The sequence below is a fragment of the Stenella coeruleoalba genome, assembly GCF_951394435.1.
Source record: "Stenella coeruleoalba genome assembly, chromosome: 16".
NCBI classification, from domain to species: Eukaryota; Metazoa; Chordata; class Mammalia; order Artiodactyla; family Delphinidae; genus Stenella; species Stenella coeruleoalba.
The window spans coordinates 80,081,699-80,099,364 of record NC_137162.1 but is presented as its reverse complement, the minus strand read 5'-3'; the positions used below and the strand labels follow the sequence as shown (position 1 = coordinate 80,099,364).

The following is a 17,666-nucleotide window of genomic DNA, read 5'->3' as shown; positions in this document are numbered from 1 at the left end:
AGCAAGCCTCTTGATCTGGACACCTGCACCTACCAGACGTCTCAGCGGTAGCTGGCTCCCAGCTGACCTGCAGGCAGCTCAGCGGGGAGGCTGCCTGCCCTCCAGCAAGTGAAAATCCCTGTTCTATTGCAATGTGGAATCACTTAGAAGACTCATTTCAGTCACCCCTCTCTGCTCTGCTTTTGTTTACCTGGCACTTTTCACTTACACAGGAAGCTACTGAAAACAGACAGTTCACTGCAGAGAAGCAGCCGCACTCCCTCACGTCCTAAACGGGGTGTAACTTCTCTTTTTCTACTTAACATGGCTTTAAAAGTCCTGCCTCATATTTGGAAAGCACACGCTACTTAAAAACTTCTTTCCTACTTACGTTAATCAATCCTCCTGACGCCTAAGTGAGACGGGCATCATTATTTTCAACTTTACAGGAGACAACGTTTCAGAAAGGAATATCAATATTACCAGGTCAACATGTAAATAATGCCAGAGTTAGGAATTCAACCTGTTCCAGTCCATTTTGCATCTGAGAATGAGCTTTTACCACTGTGAGTAGTAAAATAATTTATAACTTCATCAATGCTTTCAAGCTCATAGGAGACAATTTTACATTTATTATGTGAGATCACGGACATTCAGACATAATGAAGGAAAACAGATTATGGAAGCCTGTGATCTGAATCACCAGAAAAATGGGATAAACTTATCAAGACCAAACAGAACTCAGGCAAACAGAAAACAGATCTTTGTGGGTAAAAGACCAAAGCCAGAGCTTGGTCATAAGATGGGAAAACAGGGGAGGGCTGCTGAAGTAATATGACAATTATAATATTTGAATTTTTGTCACTTAAAACAAGTAAAGAGGAAGCCAGGTGAAGGACAGGTAATAAAGAGAGGAATTCACAGAAATGATCGATAGGGGTGAGAAAATGAAGTTCAGGGAAAAAAAAAAAAAAAAACCTTAGAATTTAAAAATTATTAACCAAAAGGGGGAACAGTTAAGTCAATCCGAGGGCAGAAAACCCATGGCTGCTGTATTCAACGGAGAGCATGAGGAAGGAGTTTCCCAAATTCTTTTTCCAATTTCTGTTTACACACCCCAGCTTTGTCACGGTGCTCAGAACACGTACACTCAGACCAGTATCCCAAGGACCTTATCTCCCTCATGGTAAACGTTAGATGCCATTCCCACATATTTGCCTGAACTGTGATTAGGGTTTCTCACTGCCCATGGATGGATTTACAACTGATGAAATCTTGACCTGAGACAAGCCAAGGGAAAGAAAATACTCAAAGGGACCTGGCCCTCGGGTCCCACAGCTCAAACTTTACCTCGAGAGGCAAAATGCTAAATTAAAAAAAAAAAAAAAATTAGTCTGGTGACTAATCTTTAATTTAGAGCATTTGGAGATCGAGGAAGTTCCGTAATGAGATTGTTAACAGAGACAAAGGTCATAAAATTTCAAGCAACACAAATGGCTAATTCATCTTAATCAGTGATTTTTGGCAAATTACATGGCATATTTCTATTCCATGGGGAATGTTCCTCAAATGGCAGCAGGAGTGTGACACGCATACGCAATTCAATTCATGCCTTAATTGTTTTTAAAAGAAAATGTTTCAAACTCTTAAAGCATTTGATGAGAAATGCACCTTTTACATACTGAAATGAAGAAAAGAGCTAATCTACTTGCCTTGCTGAATAAAATGGACACCATGAAGAAATCCAGTAAGAAACTCTCTGAAATGTCTTTGTAGTCAAAATGGAAGAAGATGACGGTGAAGCTCAAGTGAGTAAACTGGTGGACTGGGTTACAGAAGGAGGTCCGCAGCAGCTTCATGCCCGCTATGACCATCAGGAAAATGTCCCAGCTGTTGAAAAGGAAAGAAAGGAAGTGATCACTTCACAGCCCGTACCTTACTAGGTGAGTGACAATGGCTCACGTTTCTTGAGCGTTAACTGTGCGTTATGCCCTTTACAAAAAGCCAAGATGCTGGGCCCTTTATTATCCTCGTTGTACAGAGGAGTAAACTGCGTCTCAGAGTTTGAGCGTACGTTCACACAGAGTGGAGCTAGGAGTGAAACTCCATCCCGAGGGACTCGCCAGCACAGACTCTGCCACTAGAGTCAGCGTCACCATCGTCCCCAGGACTTTGCAATGAGGGACACAGAGCTCCCTTGGAGCTTATCTGAAGGACTACTGCACTGCCAGGTTCCACGGGGAGCTTGGAGGCAAGTGAGAAAACAGAGCAGGCTGTCCCTGTTAGCATCTGCTCAGTGTAAGCCTTTCTATTACAAAAGAATCTCACCGAATCAATGACGTAGCAATAGCTAATATTAAATTCTGAAAAGAGGAAAAAGATCCCACTATCTCAATAATGCCATTTTCACTTTACATATTCACTTCTAATGTTTTCCACCATATTTGCTGTCTTTGTAAACGTAAGCTTTCCGATCTCCCTTTTTTTTCCACTGAAAATTACATCATCAACATGACACAGGCCCCCATGACATAGGCCTTTTGAGTTAAGGAGCACGACAGAGGCAGCCCGGCAGAGAAACAGCAGGACTTTGCTGTGAGGACTGAACTCCTGAATGCTCCTGTCTAGGGAGTCGGGTTACTAACACGTGTCAGAAGCATGTGCAGTCCCAGCAGACAGTGAGGCCAATGATCTTCCCACCTTGAGATGGGAAGGCAACTGATTAGTGCTCAGAAGAGCTGGACACAGCAAGCCACTACCACCCTGAGGGGGTCTTCCTGAAAGAAGGCCTTGCACATTTTAGCCAGAGTCCCCTCAATTAGAACATCCTATTTGGGAACTCAAAAGAAAGACAAAAGTGGCAATACTTTCCAGGGAACAGTTGCACTTGAAAGAGAGGTTTCCTTTTTCCTTTTTAATTTTACTGAAGTACAGTTGATTTACAATGTTGTGTTAGTTTCTGCTGTACAGCAAAGTGATTCAGCGATACATATATGTATTCTTTTTCACATTCTTTTCCTTTATGGTTTATCACAGGATAGTGAATACAGTTCCCTGTGCTGTACAGTAGGACCCTGTTGTTCATCACAAAGAGAGGTTTTCTTTTTCTAAGTACAGAAAATGGGGGTGAGGGGGCAGGCCTGAATTTCCCTAACCCTAGCGGGATCCTGAGCTCTAGACCCTTATCAGCATTAATAATATCCTGTCTCAGGACTGGGGCATTCAAAACGTGTTTCCCAAGTCTTGGCATCTATCGAATACAAAACTGTCATTTTTGTCATCAGGAAGATCTAATGTTAGCACTTCCATTGGCCTCAATTTGATATTTTATATGCCTTCAGACCTAGTGTAGCAATTGATTCCACCCTGTCCCAGGATGCATCTGAGGAGGTCTGGTCAAAGCCCTTGTGTGACGGGCTTAGATTTGGCTTCTGAGAAAAAGTAGCCCTTGATTACATGCGGGTCTGGGGAGAGTGGTAAGACCTTCAGTAAACTCTGTTCCTGCAGCAAGGCTGAGCACCGCTCCGTGACCCTTTCCTTCTCCAGTGGACAACTAACGCCTGTGATGAAAAATCAGTACGAAAACATGACTGCAGGTCCACTCACCTCTGACAACAGCCCCGGGTCCAAGAATCTCTGCGGCATAGCCAAAGCCCTTGGGGGGATCCCAAGGATAAGGTGTCCCAAGACCAGGGATATTCTGGTTTTCAAAGGAGATCAGTGCCTTTCCAGGTTATTCAGGCCAAAGCTAGATGAGGCTCAACTCTAAAGTTTGTTTTCTGTGACTATGACTAAAATGGACAGCATTCATTTTATGTTTATTAATGATGACTGGTGAAGATTAAGAGAGCTCTTAAGGAGTGATGTTTATGGCTCTCGTAACATTGCAACTGTAATGGTTACATTCAACGATTCATAGATTGTTGTAGGTTTAGCTAAAGGTCTTATAAAGGATTAGGTAGCAATCCGGGAACAATGGCCTGGGACAGGTGCAAAGCATCCTTTTAGATCAGGCTGGGAAATATAAATACCTAACCAGTTATCATGATGCACCCACTCACCATGTACCAGCCCCCCACTCAGTCATCCATCCATCCATCCTTCTACCACTTACTGGACCGATGGTACTGAAAGCTGAAAAAGAAACAGTGCCTGTCATTGAAGAGTTCACTATCTGGTCCCATGGTTCTCAATGACGGCAGGGTGTGGGCTGGGCTTACACAGTTTGAAACAGGTCTCTAGGTGATGCTGACATATGGCCTCCTGTCATCCTGTCTGAGAACAGCTGGTCTAGTGGGGTGCTTGAAATCCTGAGAGATTTTTTTTAAGTTGTCAGATGGATGCCTCAAGAATATAAAGGAGTTATCAACTTAGGGCTCCAAGCAAAAGAATTCTGTTCGTATCATCAAATCAAGATTATTTGGAGGTACACGGGTGAGGTGCTACTTTCTGACTTTAGTGTCTGGAAAAAAATGACAGGGGATAGAGATTAATTTTACTTCAAAGTAGACTCTCTCTGAACTGTTTATCTGACTCTGCATAATTCCCAACCCATGCATCCATCCTCTGCCAACAGCCAGAGCTGCCTGGCCTCAACTGGCAGTCTTAGCTTGAAGCCCTAGTCCTAATGTTAGGAAACGAGGACTTTCAATCCTTTAGCTCGCTATCCCTGGGCAGCACCGGTACATGTGTGACTGCTGTGGTTCTGACTGTGAGTTCTTGTTCTGAAAACTGGGGATCTGCCTTGTTTCAGAATGTCGTCACGGGGTCAGCCAAGATGGTACCACACTGGAAACACCTGCTTACTAGAAAAGCACTCAGTGTTCTAGAGGTAGGGTTAGCTCAGGGATGGGGCCCTACTCAAACTATACAAGAGGTCTGTAACCTCATCACCTGCCTTCTTCATCCAGTGAGACTAATTTTCATCCCTGGATCCGAAGTCTAGGGTTTTAAATACCAAAGGGCATGGACTTCCTGCCCTGGTCTGACTGACACAGTTCTAGACTGGAAGGAAGGCAGAGTCTGATAAAGACAGGAAGGTTGTAGGGTCGTTTCATTTAGTGTCTGCTTCGTGCGGCTAGGAATCCACTCAAGGTCCAGCCGAGAATTCGCGTGCCTTCTACCTGAGTTTGCTCCATCTTGGGCAAACATTAATTAATTTGTCCTCATCGCAGCCCAAAAGGAAGAGGAGGCATGCTTGGGATTATGAATCAGGGTTGACTTGGGCATGTAACGTTTAAGCAAAGTGACTCATATGCAAATCTGGGAAGGAATCTCTTTCACATCATCCTCCTTTATGAACTTATTTGAACAGAAATGTCAACCTTTTGTCAGAACGACACATCCACAAATTATCAAGTAGGTTTCCGTTTGTAATTTCAGAGTTCCTTTTAAAACACGAAACCACTAACTCAGCTATACGCTGTTAATGCTTTACAAAAACGGGCCTCTTGAGGATATGAAGTCTCTCTGTGGTCCATTTTTTTAAATTATGAGGCTTTTCCTGAGAAATGCAAAGAGAGCAGTAACAGCGATTAAGTTCCCCCTCCCTCAGACACAAAATGCTCGTCTTTGCTGCGTGAAGTGCTAGAGGTACTTCATAATAAAGCTCTAAGCACGACGGTTGGAATGCCAGGAACCCTGGCATCACACTGCACTTCGGTCATCTTAACGCTCCTGACTAAGCGTTTGCAGGGTGATTTTCAAATCTACTGATGTCTATGCACAAGATCACTCCAAGCAGATCTAACTTCGTTTGCCCCCCAGTCCCTCTACAATAACCACCTAGCTCCAGCGAGTTTGAGACCACCACGGCTTACTGTTACGTGGCCCATCACTGGTAGACAGAAGTTGGCTTCTGCTGCAGCCTGTTCAGAGGAAACCCACTCGCTTTTGAAAACGTGGTGATGCAAATCATGATGAGAATAAACGGTTATCCACTTACTGGGTACCAAGTCTCCGGTAATTGCTTATTGAAAATGCATCCGTAGTAAGGGCATTCAAAATGATTGCTGGGTACAAGATGTATTTTTCAAAATACTGAAGCCAAACATAGAGTCTTTCAAACCACATTAAATGGGCGACATCTGAAAGATACACAAAAACCACTTAGAACGGCCACTGATCAAATTATTTTTCTTTAAGTATATGTGGTAATAAGTAAGACCCACCCCCTCCCCTTCATTCAAGAGCTGCAGAACTCCAGATACCAGACAAGAGGGACCAATTTTCTTCCCAGGCAGGCACTTTTAGCTTTGTTTCTACATCGTTCCTAAATAATAGTATACGGTATAGACCAGTTTCCCAATTTTTCAAGTCAATTGCTTTTTTCCATATTAATTATTACTGGGACCCATGAAATGAGCTGTCACATCACATCAAGGCATCTCAGAGTGAGTGAGGCTAGAAAGCGAAGGATGGAGAACTGGGAAACAATCTCACGGGCTCATCCCCTCTTAAGCTTGGGGTTGCTTCTGAGTCTGGGGCTACTTTCCAGGCTCTCCTCTGCCTGTTTTTAGTCTATGAATCCACAGTCCAATTCCTGGCCATCTACATACATAAGAGAAGGCTGACCCACACCCCCTATCCCTAGAAATGTATTACATTCCAGTGAGTCTTCACAAGGAAGGAGGCATCGTGGAAGTGAGGTCCATTCCCACACAGGCTAAGGTTTAAAGTCACACCAATCTGGGTTTGTATTCAGACTCTACCATCCACTAGTGTGTGGTCACGAATGACTGCTTTCATCTTCCCGGTCCTCGGCTTTGTGTGTCCCGCCCATCCTTCCTACTACTCATGGCGGAGAAGCCAGCTCTCCTCCCCATGATGGGGTAACACTGTGCCTCTCACCCATCTCTTACCACTTCTCTCTCTGGGGAGGAGAGGCTGGTCCTATCGGTCAGAGCACAGACTCCCTAGGCCATCGTATCAGGGGATGGGAAACACTGCATCCCTGCTCTCCTATGCTTCCCACCTCCGTGGGGAGAACACACCAGGTTCAGGTCCTCAGGTGGGTCCATCTCACTCCCCACCAGATCTCTGTCTGCTAGTAACTGAGAGGCTGCGGTGGACCCCAACTCACCATCAGAGACCTGGGCAAATGGACCAGATATGGCAGGACTCAAAGCCTAAATCTGCCAGGAGGGAACGGGACTCCATCAAACTTCTGGAATCATACTCTTCAACAATTTATCATTTAAAAAACTTCCACCCCCAATAATCTATAGTGAAAAACCAAGAGAGCCAGGTAGGTTTTATGCTGTTTGGATGACACAAGGACCAACTCATGAAAGAGAAACTGTTGACACACACCGTGCAGAGAGACATGGCAGTGACGTAAAATTGGCCATCCCCTCCAGGTTTCCTCTCCAGGATTAGGAGACAAATTATCGCTTTCCAACCTACTTTGACTGGGACTTTATGTCAAGGGTCACAGAAAGCAACACAAACATACACACCCACACACACACAATTGGGAACTGACGTTTTACTTCCTCCTTTATGTGGTTTACATTTCTATATAGGAATGTATTATAACTCAAAAACATAAAGCCTATCTTCATGTCACTGAGATTACAAGGAGAGGTCTGGCATTCAGAAATCTTGCTTGAAAAGAATTAATTTGAATGAGACGGGAATGGTGAGAACAGAGAGAGTAGAAACACTTCATCACGTGGGAAACAGCAAGAACAAACACCCCAATGATTAACTTAACAAGCAGAAGAGAGATACAACGAGAAATTATCAGAAAAAAAAACAACTAATTTTAGTTATAAGTGAAACAGGGAGGAAGTGCTGGAGGAAAATTAAGGTTGAAAATAAGGATATCAGGTAGGAATTCATCTTTGGGTGTTCTTAATAGTAATCTTTCCTGGTCAGTGTTTGGAAATGGGTTATTTCATAAGGAACGAAGTTTATGATACATAATTTTTAAAATCTAGGTATATGATATATTTTACATATAGATAGGAGTTTTTATCTTTTGTGAAAGTACATGAAAATTTAAAAAATAAATCTCCAAGATCCCCCCCAACTCTTTCCAAGCAAATGACTTTGACCCCTACTTCCTAGAGAAAATTGAAGCTATTAAACGGAAATTTTCCCACTTCCCAACCCCTCAACTACAAATTTATCTATATTCATACCCATCTCCTTGCTCCTACTGAGGCTGACCTCACGGATGCCCTGGCTTCCATTCTTCCCGACATCTTGATTCAGTAGTTTCCCCCTTGACTAACCAATGGCTCTTTCCTAATGGCCAGTGGCAAGATTCCGGTCTTGGCCAAGTTGAAAACTTGCTTTCCACTGACATCTTCTAGCACTCACTCTGTCCTTTTCAGCACAGCCAAGCTTCTTGGAACGGTCGTCCATGTCTGACAATCCCACTTCCTTGTCTCCTGTTTCCTGCTAAAACTTCTGCCCCACAGCTTTGCAGCTACCCCTGCCCAGAACTGTGCATGGCAAGGCCACTTGTGATTTCCCAAATGATAGATAACTGATATTTTTCAGTCTATATTACTGGAACTTTCTTTTTTATTTTTTTAATAAATCTATTTGTTTGTTTATTTATTTATTATTTATGTTTGGCTGCATTGGGTCTTCGTTGCTGTGCGTGGGCTTTCTCTAGTTGCAGTGAGCAGGGTCTACTCTTTGTTGCGGTGTACAGGCTTCTCATTGCAGTGGCTTCTCTTGTTGCAGAGCACGGGCTCTAGGTGTGTGGGCTTCAGTAGCTGCAGCATGCAGGCTCAGTAGTTGTGGCTCACAGGCTCAGTAGTTGTGGCACACGGGCTCAGCAGTTGTGGCACACGGGCTCAGTAGTTGTGGCGTGCGGGCTTTAGTAGCTGTGGCACATGGGCTTAGTTGCTCCGTGGCACATGGGATCTTCTCAGACCAGGGCTAGAACCTGTGTTCCCTGCACTGGCAGGAGGATTCTCAACCACTGTGCCACCAGGGAAGCCTTACTGGAACTTTCTGAGACAGAAAACATCACTGATTCTTCCTTCTGTCTACAACCCTCACTTCAGCTTCTGCGTCCTGCCAACTCCTGTCTGTGCTCACACCTTTCACACTGCTCTTCCCACTGCCTCTGCAGGGTTCTCTTCTACCCTGGCTCATGTGCCTTCCTTGGACCTCTTTGCCAGTTTTCTCATTTTCTTGAGCTGAGGTCCTCAACACCCCTAATGTGAATCATTACTTCCATGCTGATGACGCTCAGATCTGTCATTGAGTGAGATTGATCTTCCATCCCTCTCCCAGCTTCAAGATCTAAATACTCAACTGATGTCCCAAAGGAATCTTCAAATACAGCGTGTCAAAAGCTGCACTCTGTCAACCTCCACACACCTGCTCCTCCTTATGAATCTTTTATCTTATTTGATGACCCTTCACATTCACCTAGTCACGCAGGCAATATACCTTGGGGTCACCCTGAGTCAGCTGTTCTCAATCATAGCTGCATGTTGGAATCACCTGGGGACAAGGCTGAAAAACACTATCCTAGAACGGTGATTCTCGAACTTCATCATGCAAATAAATCACTTGTTAAAAGATAGAATCTGATCCGATGGGTCTGGAGTGGAGCTGGACATTCTGCATTTCTAATAACTCCTGGGGGATACTGATGTTGCTGGACTCCACATGGTACTTTGAGAGAGAGGCACCGGCAACTCGTTAAAAATGCGAATTCTCAGATACAATCCTGGACCTGCTGTATCAGAACTCTGTGGGCTGGGCCCAGTAATCCGTGTGTCATAAATCCTACAAGTGATTCTGATACGTGCTCATGTTTGAGAACCACTGTTCTAGAAGTTCTTCCTCCATACAGGACTGGAATATGTTGATTCAATGTGCTTACTTCTTACATATCTATCTCCTCCTTTCTAGTTTCACTGTTCAGATCCTCAATCTCTTATCTTAAAAAAATTGTAATTGTCTTTTATCCAAATAAACTCACTCTTCCCTAATCCCACCATTTGTGTGCACTGTATAACATTACTTCTTACTCCTTAAGGGTCTTTTGTGGTTCTCCCCCATTCTCCTGAATAATCTGTTTTTTCTCTCTTTATTGGATCATCCTCATCACAATGTAAACACACTGTAATATCTTTTGTCCTAAAAAAAGACATACCCCCCTTGACCCTTTTCCTTCCAGATGCTGGATGTTTTCCAGACATCACCCTATTTCTTTGCACCCCTTGGTAATAATTTCTCAAAAGAATTTTGGCTACACTCGCTTTCTCCACAACTTAAACTCCCTTTGTCTTCTGAGTTCACTCCAATCAGAGTCTCATCCCAACCGCTCCATGCAACTGTTTAGCTAAGAACCTCACGTTGCTATCCAATGGTCAGTCTCAGTCCTCAACTTAACCTCCCAGCGGTGTCTGACCCAGTTAATGACTCCAGACTTCTCATAATTCCCTACATGATCTTATCCAGTTCCATGGCCTTAAGAATCTATTGTCAATATGCTTTTGACTACTAAAACTACATCTCCAGGGCTTCCCTGGTGGCGCAGTGGTCGAGAGTCCGCCTGTCGATGCAGGGGACACGGGTTCGTGCCCTGGTCCGGGAGGATCCCACGTGCTGCGGAGCAACTGGGCCCGTGAGCCACGGCCACTGAGCCTGAGCGTCCGGAGCCTGAGAGTCCGGAGCCTGTGCTCCGCAACGGGAGAGGCCACAACTGTGAGAGGCCCACGTACCACACACACACACAAAAATACATCTCCATGCACGACCTTTTTTCTGGACTCCAAACCAGTATATCCAACTATCCAACATATTTTGAATGTCTAATAAGCATCTCGAGCAAAGGCCTTCATTCCATGCTCTCACCTATACCTACTCCTCCCGTGTCCACCATTCATTCATTCCACACATGAGCCAGACGACTCTGCCAGACACTTTTTTTAGGCACGTGGGAAAATGAGCGCCCAGAACATTATAAAACTCTGCCCTGATGGAACTTACCCTCCAGTACGAACAATCAACAATCAACAATGATAAATATGTAAATTACACAGTATATTATGAAGGATGGGTGATGAGTGAAAGAACAGAGTAAAGAGAAGAGCTCCTGGTGTTCACGTGGGCTACAGTGTAAAACAGGGTGGCCTGGGAGGCATGATTAAGAAGATGACATTTGAGAAGCAAGATGCCATTTGGGCATCATCTCATTAAAGGGCACCTCCCAGTCACCTAGTTTTCCAGGCCAGAATCCTTTCCTTAGTCTCTTTCATATCTTACATATCCAACCTATAGGCAAATCGTACTGGCTCCACCTTCAAAATCTATCCCAAATTCAACCACATTTTTCCTCCTGTGCTGCTATCACCCTGGTCCAAGTCACCATCATGTCTAACCTAAAGAAACTTCCTTACAACTGGTCTCCTTGCTTCTTTAATGTCCCCCCAGCCACAGATTATAATCCAACCGGCAGCCAGGAGGATTTTCAAGACTTCGTTACTACCCTATTAGTGCGTCTCCAATGGCTTTTCATCCTCATTATGATAAAACCTGCAACAAAGAAATTTCATTTAGCTGATCTCCAAAGAGTCACACTCCCCTTTTTTTACGGAGCTGGTATCGGGAAGTGGCTGCCCAGCTGGGGATTCCATTTCCTGGTTATTCCTTGCGTACAGGAGGACCACGTGACTTGTTCTTGCCAAGAGAATGCGAGCAGAATTGTGTCACTTCCAGGTCAACTGGTTAAGTACTGGGTGCATGGTACTCCATGCTTCTTCTCCCTTCTACCTGCTGGCTCAAGAATGTTAGGATTCCATGGTGACCTTGAGAGCATAAGCTGATGGATTCCTAATATTGAAGAAGCCTGGTCCCCAAGTGACCATGACGCTCCACTATGCAAAGGACAGTGACTAGGAAAAATCTTTTGACCACATCCCACTGGACTTTGCATGAACAAAAAATAAACTTTTGCTTTGCTAATAAGCCACCACGATTTGGGGGTATTTGCTATGATACTTAGCCTCCTCCTATCTCTTGAGTAATAGAAAATCTAATGTCCTTACCATGTTTTAGAAGACCCTTATGATTTGGCACCTTGTTACCTTTTTGATCTTATTTCCAACTGCTTTCTCCATTATGCACTCTCCTCCTCAGGGATGTTCCTTGAATATTAAATACACCAAGTTTTTTCCCTTTCAGAAGCTTTGTGTTTGCTGTCCCTTCTGCCTGGGACTCTCCTCTCTGGATATTTTTATGACTCACTCCCTCATCCTGTTCAGGTCTTTGCTCAAGTGCCACATCCTTAATGGGTCCTCTCCTGACCACCATATCTAAAACAGCCTCCTCCTTTCACGATTTCTTTACTGTAATAAATTTTTCTTTATAAAACATCTCAATTTGATATCTTATTGGTGTCTTTATTTGTGTGTTATTTATCATCTGCTTTCCCAATTACCAGGTAAGCTCCATGAGGGCAAGGACTTTGTCTTGTTCACTGCCATATCCCCCATGTTGACACCGATGCAATAAATATCGGTTGAGTAAATGAATGATCTCCTTGGCTCCAGTTTCTTTATAGACCATCTGTTTTTCTGTCCTGTTGCCACCAAAGATCTGTTTCAAATGCACATCTAGCCATGGTATAGCTCATAGCCTTCATTGTTCTCCACTGTGTCTGTCCATACACCAAGTACAATACCTTAATATGGCATATAGGCGTTCCATATTCTGCTGCTTTGTAACTCTACGTAATCATCTTCTATCAGTTTTCCACCTACATTCTATACTGAACTGGTTACCTAAATTATCGATGCTGGATTTTTAAAAACCTTTTCGTTTAACTCTTTTATACAAAGACACATGCATAAAATACACACACATAGAGCTGTGTCCCTAGCACTTGGCTTAAGAAACAGCCTCAAAGCACCCCCATGCCTGCTTACAGTCACTGCCCCACAAGGTAACCACTGTCAAATCCCTGAACACCATTACTTACTTTTGCCTACTATTCTTCCTTTTTTATAACATAAAACATTGGCTGTATTCCCTGCGTTGTACAATATATTCTTGTATCTTATTTTTTTTCATTTTTTTATATAGCAGGTTCTTAGTAGTCATCAATTTTATACACATCAGTATATACATGTCAATCCCAATCTCCCAATTGATCCCACCACCACCACCCCCCACCACTTTACCCCCTTGGTGTCCATACGTTTGTTCTCTACATCTGTGTCTCAATTTCTGCCCTGCAAACTGGTTCATCTCTACCATTTATCTAGGTTCCACATATATGAGTTAATATACAATATGTTTTTCTCTTTCTGACTTACTTCACTCTGTATGACAGTCCCTAGATCCATCCACGTCTCAACAAATGACCCAATTTTGTTCCTTTTTATGGCTGAGTAATATTCCATTGTATATATGTGCCACATCTTCTTTATCCATTCGTCTGTCGATGGGCATTTAGGTTGGTTCCATGACCTGGCTATTGTAAACAGTTCTTCAATGAACATTGGGGTGCATGGGTCTTTTGGAATTGTGGTTTTCTCTGGGTATATGCCCAGTACTGGGATAGCTGGATCATATGGTAATTCTACCTTTAGTTTTTTAAGAAACCTCCATACTGTTCTCCATGGTGGCTGTATCAGTTTACATTCCCACCAACAGTGTAAGAGGATTCCCTTTTCTCCACACCCTCTCCAGCATTTGTTGTTTGTAGATTTTCTGATGATGCCCATTCTACCTGGTGAGAGGTGATACCTCATTGTAGTTTTCTTTTTCTTTTTTTTTATTTATTTTTTTTTTGCAGTACACGGGCCTCTCACTGTTGTGGCCTCTCCCGTTGCGGAGCACAGGCTCTGGACACGCAGGCTCAGCGGCCATGGCTCACGGTCCAGCCGCTCCGCGGCATGTGGGATCTTCCTGGACCGGGGCACAAACCCGTGTCCCCTGCATCAGCAGGTAGACTCTCAACCACTGCGCCACCAGTGAAGCCACTCATTGTAGTTTTGATTTGCATTTCTCTAATAATTAGTGATGTTGAAGAACTTTTCATGTGCTTCTTGGTCATCTGTATGTCTTCTTTGGAGAAATGTCTATTTAGGCCTTCTGCCCATTTTTGGATTGGGTTCTTGTTTTTTTAATATCGAGCTGTATGAGCTATTTATATATTTTGGAGATTAATCCTTTGTCCGTTGATTCATTTGCAAATATTTTCTACCATTCTGAGGGTTGTCTTTTCATCTTGCTTATGGTTCCCTTTGCTGTGCAAAAGCTTTTAAGTTTCATTAGGTCCCATTTGTTTATTTTTGTTTTTATTTCCATTAATCTAGGAGTGGAACAAAAAGGATCTTGCTGTGATTTATGTCAAAGAGTGTTCTTCCTATGTTTTCCTCTAAGAGTTTTATAGTGTCCTGTCTTACATTTAGGTCTCTAATCTATTTTTAGTTTATTTTTGTGTACGGTGTTAGGGAGTGTTCCACTTCCATTCTTTTACATGTAGCAGTCCAGTTTTCCCAGCACCACTTATTGAAGAGGCTGTCTTTTCTCCACTGTATATCCTTGCCTCCTTTGTCATAGATTAATTGACCATACGTGCGTGGGTTTACCTCTGGGCTTTCTATCTTGTTCCATTGATCTATGTTTCTGTTTTTGTGCCAGTACCATATTGTCTTGATTACTGTAGCTTTGTAGTATATAGTCGGAAGTCAGGGAGTCTGATTTCTCCAGCTCCGTTTTTTCCCCTCAAGACTGCTTTGACTATTCGAGGTCTTTGTGTCTTCATACAAATTTTAAGATTTTTTGTTCTAGTTCCGTAAAAAATGCCATTGGTAATTTGATAGGGATTGCATTGAATCTGTAGATTTCTTTGGGTAGTAGAGTCATTTTCACAATATTGATTCTTCCAATCCAAGAACATGGTATATCTCTCCATCTGTTGGTATCATCTTTAATCTCTTTCATCAGTGTCTTACAGTTTTCTGCATGCAGGTCTTTTGTCTCCCTAGGTAGGTTTATTCCTAGGTATTTTATTCTTTTTGTTGCAATGGTAAATGGGAGTGTTTCCTTAATTTCTCCTTCAGATTTTTCATCATTACTGTATAGGAATGCAAGTGATTTCTGTGCATTAATTTTGTATCCTGCAACTTTATCAAATTCATTGATTAGCTCTCGTAGTTTTCTGGTGGCATCTTTAGGATTCTCCATGTATAGTATCATGTCATCTGTAAACAGTGACAGTTTTACTTCTTCTTTCCAATTGGTATTCCTTTTATTACTGTTTCTTCTCTGATTGCCGTGGCTAGGACTTCCAAAACTGTGTTGAATAATAGTGGTGAGAGTGTACAACCTTGTCTTCTTCCTGATCTTAGAGGAAATGCTTTCAGGTTTTCACCATTGAGAATGATGTTTGCTGTGAGTTTGTTGTATATGGCCTTTATTATGTTGAGGTAGGTTCCCTCCATGCACACTTTCTGGAGAGTTTTTATCATAAATGGGTGTTGAATTTTGTCAAAAGCTTTTTCTGCATCTATTGAGATGATCATATGGTTTTTCCCCTTCAGTTTGTTAATATGGTGTATCACATTGATTGATTTGCGTATATTGAAGAATCCTCGCATCCCTGGGATAAATCCCACTTGATCGTGGTGTATGATCCTTTTAATGTGTTGTTGGATTCCATTTGCAAGTATTTTGTTGAGGATTTTTGCATCTATATTCATCAATGATATTGGTCTGTAATTTTCTTTTTTTGTAGTATCTTTGTCTGGTTTTGGTATCAGGGTGATGGTGCCCTCAGAGAATGACTTTGGGAGTGTTCCTTCCTCTGCAGTTTTTTGGAAGAGTTTGAGAAGGATGGGTGTTAGCTCTTCTCTAAATGTTTGATAGAATTCACCTGTGAAGCCATCTGGTCCTGGACTTTTGTTTGTTGGAAGATTTTTAATCACAGTTTCTATTTCATTACTTGTGATTGGTCTTTTCATATTTTCTATTTCTTCCTGGTCCAGTCTTGGAAGGTTATACCTTTCTAAGAATTTGTCCATGTCTTCCAGGTTGTCCATTTTATTGGCGTAGCACTGCTTGTAGTAGTCTCTCAGGATGCTTTGTATTTCTGTGGTGTCTGTTGTAACTTCTCCTTCTTCGTTTCTAATTTTATTGATTTGAGTCCTCTCCCTCTTTTTCTTGATGAGTCTGGCTAATGGTTTATCAATTTTGTTTATCTTCTCAAAGAACCAGCTTTTAGTTATTTTGATCTTTGCTATTGCTTTCTTTGTTTCTATTTCATTTATTTCTGCTCGGATCTTTATGACTTCTTTCCTTCTGCTAACTTTGGGTTTTGTTTGTTATTCTTTCTCTAGTTCCTTTAGGTGTAAGGTTGGATTATTTATTTGAGATTTTTCTTGTCTCTTGAGGTAGGCTTGTATAGCTATAAACTTCCCTCTTAAAATTGCTTTTGCTGCATCCCATAGGTTTTGGATTGTTGTGTTTTCATTGTCATTTTTCTCTAGGTATTTTTTGATTTCCTCTTTGATTTCTTCAATGATCTCTTGGTTATTTAGTAACGTAATGTTTAGCCTCCATGTGTTTGTGTTTTTTATGTTTTTTCCCCTGTAATTCATTTCTAATCTCATAGCATTGTGGTCAGAAAAGATGCTTGATATGATTTCGATTTTCTTAAATTTACTGAGGCTTGATTTGTGACCCAGGATGTGATCTATCCTGGAGAGTGTTCTGTGGGCAGTTGAGAAGAAAGTGTAATCTGCTGTTTTTGGATGGAATGTCCTATAAATATCAATTAAATCTATCTGCTCTATTGTGTCATTTAAAGCTTCTGTTTCCTTATTTATTTTCATTTTGGATGATCTGTCCATTGGTGTAAGTGAGGTGTTCAAGTCCCCCACTATTATTGTGTTTCTGTCGATTTCCTCTTTTAGAGCTGTTAGCAGTTGCCTTATGTATTGAGGTGCTCCTATGTTGGGTGCATATATATTTATAATTGTTGTATCTTCTTCTTGGATTGATCCCTTGATGATTATGTAGTGGCCTTCCTTGTCTCTTGTAACATTCTTTATTTTAAAGTCTGTTTTATCTGGTATGAGTATTGCTACTCCAGCTGTCTTTTGATTTCCATTTGCACGGAATACCTTTTTCCATCCCCTCACTTTCAGTTCGTATGTGTCCCTAGGTCTGAAGTGGGTCTCTTGTAGACAGCACATATATGGGTCTTGTTTCTGTATCCATTCAGCAAGCCTGTGTCTTTTGGTTGGAGCATTTAATCCATTCACGTTTAAGGTAGTTATCAATATGTATGTTCCTATGACCATTTTCTTAATTGTTTTGGGTTTGTTTTTGTAGGTCCTTTTCTTCTCTTGTGTTTCCCACTTAGAGAAGTTCCTTTAGCATTTGTTGTAGAGCTGGTTTGGTGGTGCTGAATTCTCTTTTGCTTGCTGTAAAGCTTTTGATTTCTCCATCGAATCTGAACGAGATCCTTGCGGAGTAGATTAATCTTGGTTGTAGGTTCTTCCCTTTCATCACTTTAAGTATATCATGCCACTCCCTTCTGGCTTGTAGAGTTTCTGCTGAGAAATCTGCTGTTAACCTTATGGGAGTTCCCTTGTATGTTATCTGTCGTTTTTCCCTTGCTGCTTTCAGTAATTTTTCTTTGTCTTTAATTTTTGCCAATTTGATTACTATGTGTCTTGAAGTGTTTCTCCTTGCGTTTA

At 42.2% G+C, this 17,666-nt stretch overlaps 1 protein-coding gene across 6 annotated transcripts in view; it reads right to left on the bottom strand.

The window, feature by feature from the left end:
• PCNX2 (pecanex 2) overlaps window positions 1-17,666 on the bottom strand; it is a 281,732-nt gene that overhangs the window by 115,516 nt on the left and 148,550 nt on the right. For all 6 annotated transcript variants that reach the window (XM_079900242.1, XM_079900240.1, XM_079900241.1 and 3 more), the window contains 2 exons: window positions 5,924-6,065; window positions 1,692-1,869 (listed from right to left, as the gene is read on the bottom strand). In XM_079900242.1, the coding sequence (XP_079756368.1) occupies window positions 1,692-1,869; window positions 5,924-6,065 (320 nt within the window). The remainder of the gene's footprint in view (window positions 1-1,691; window positions 1,870-5,923; window positions 6,066-17,666) is intronic.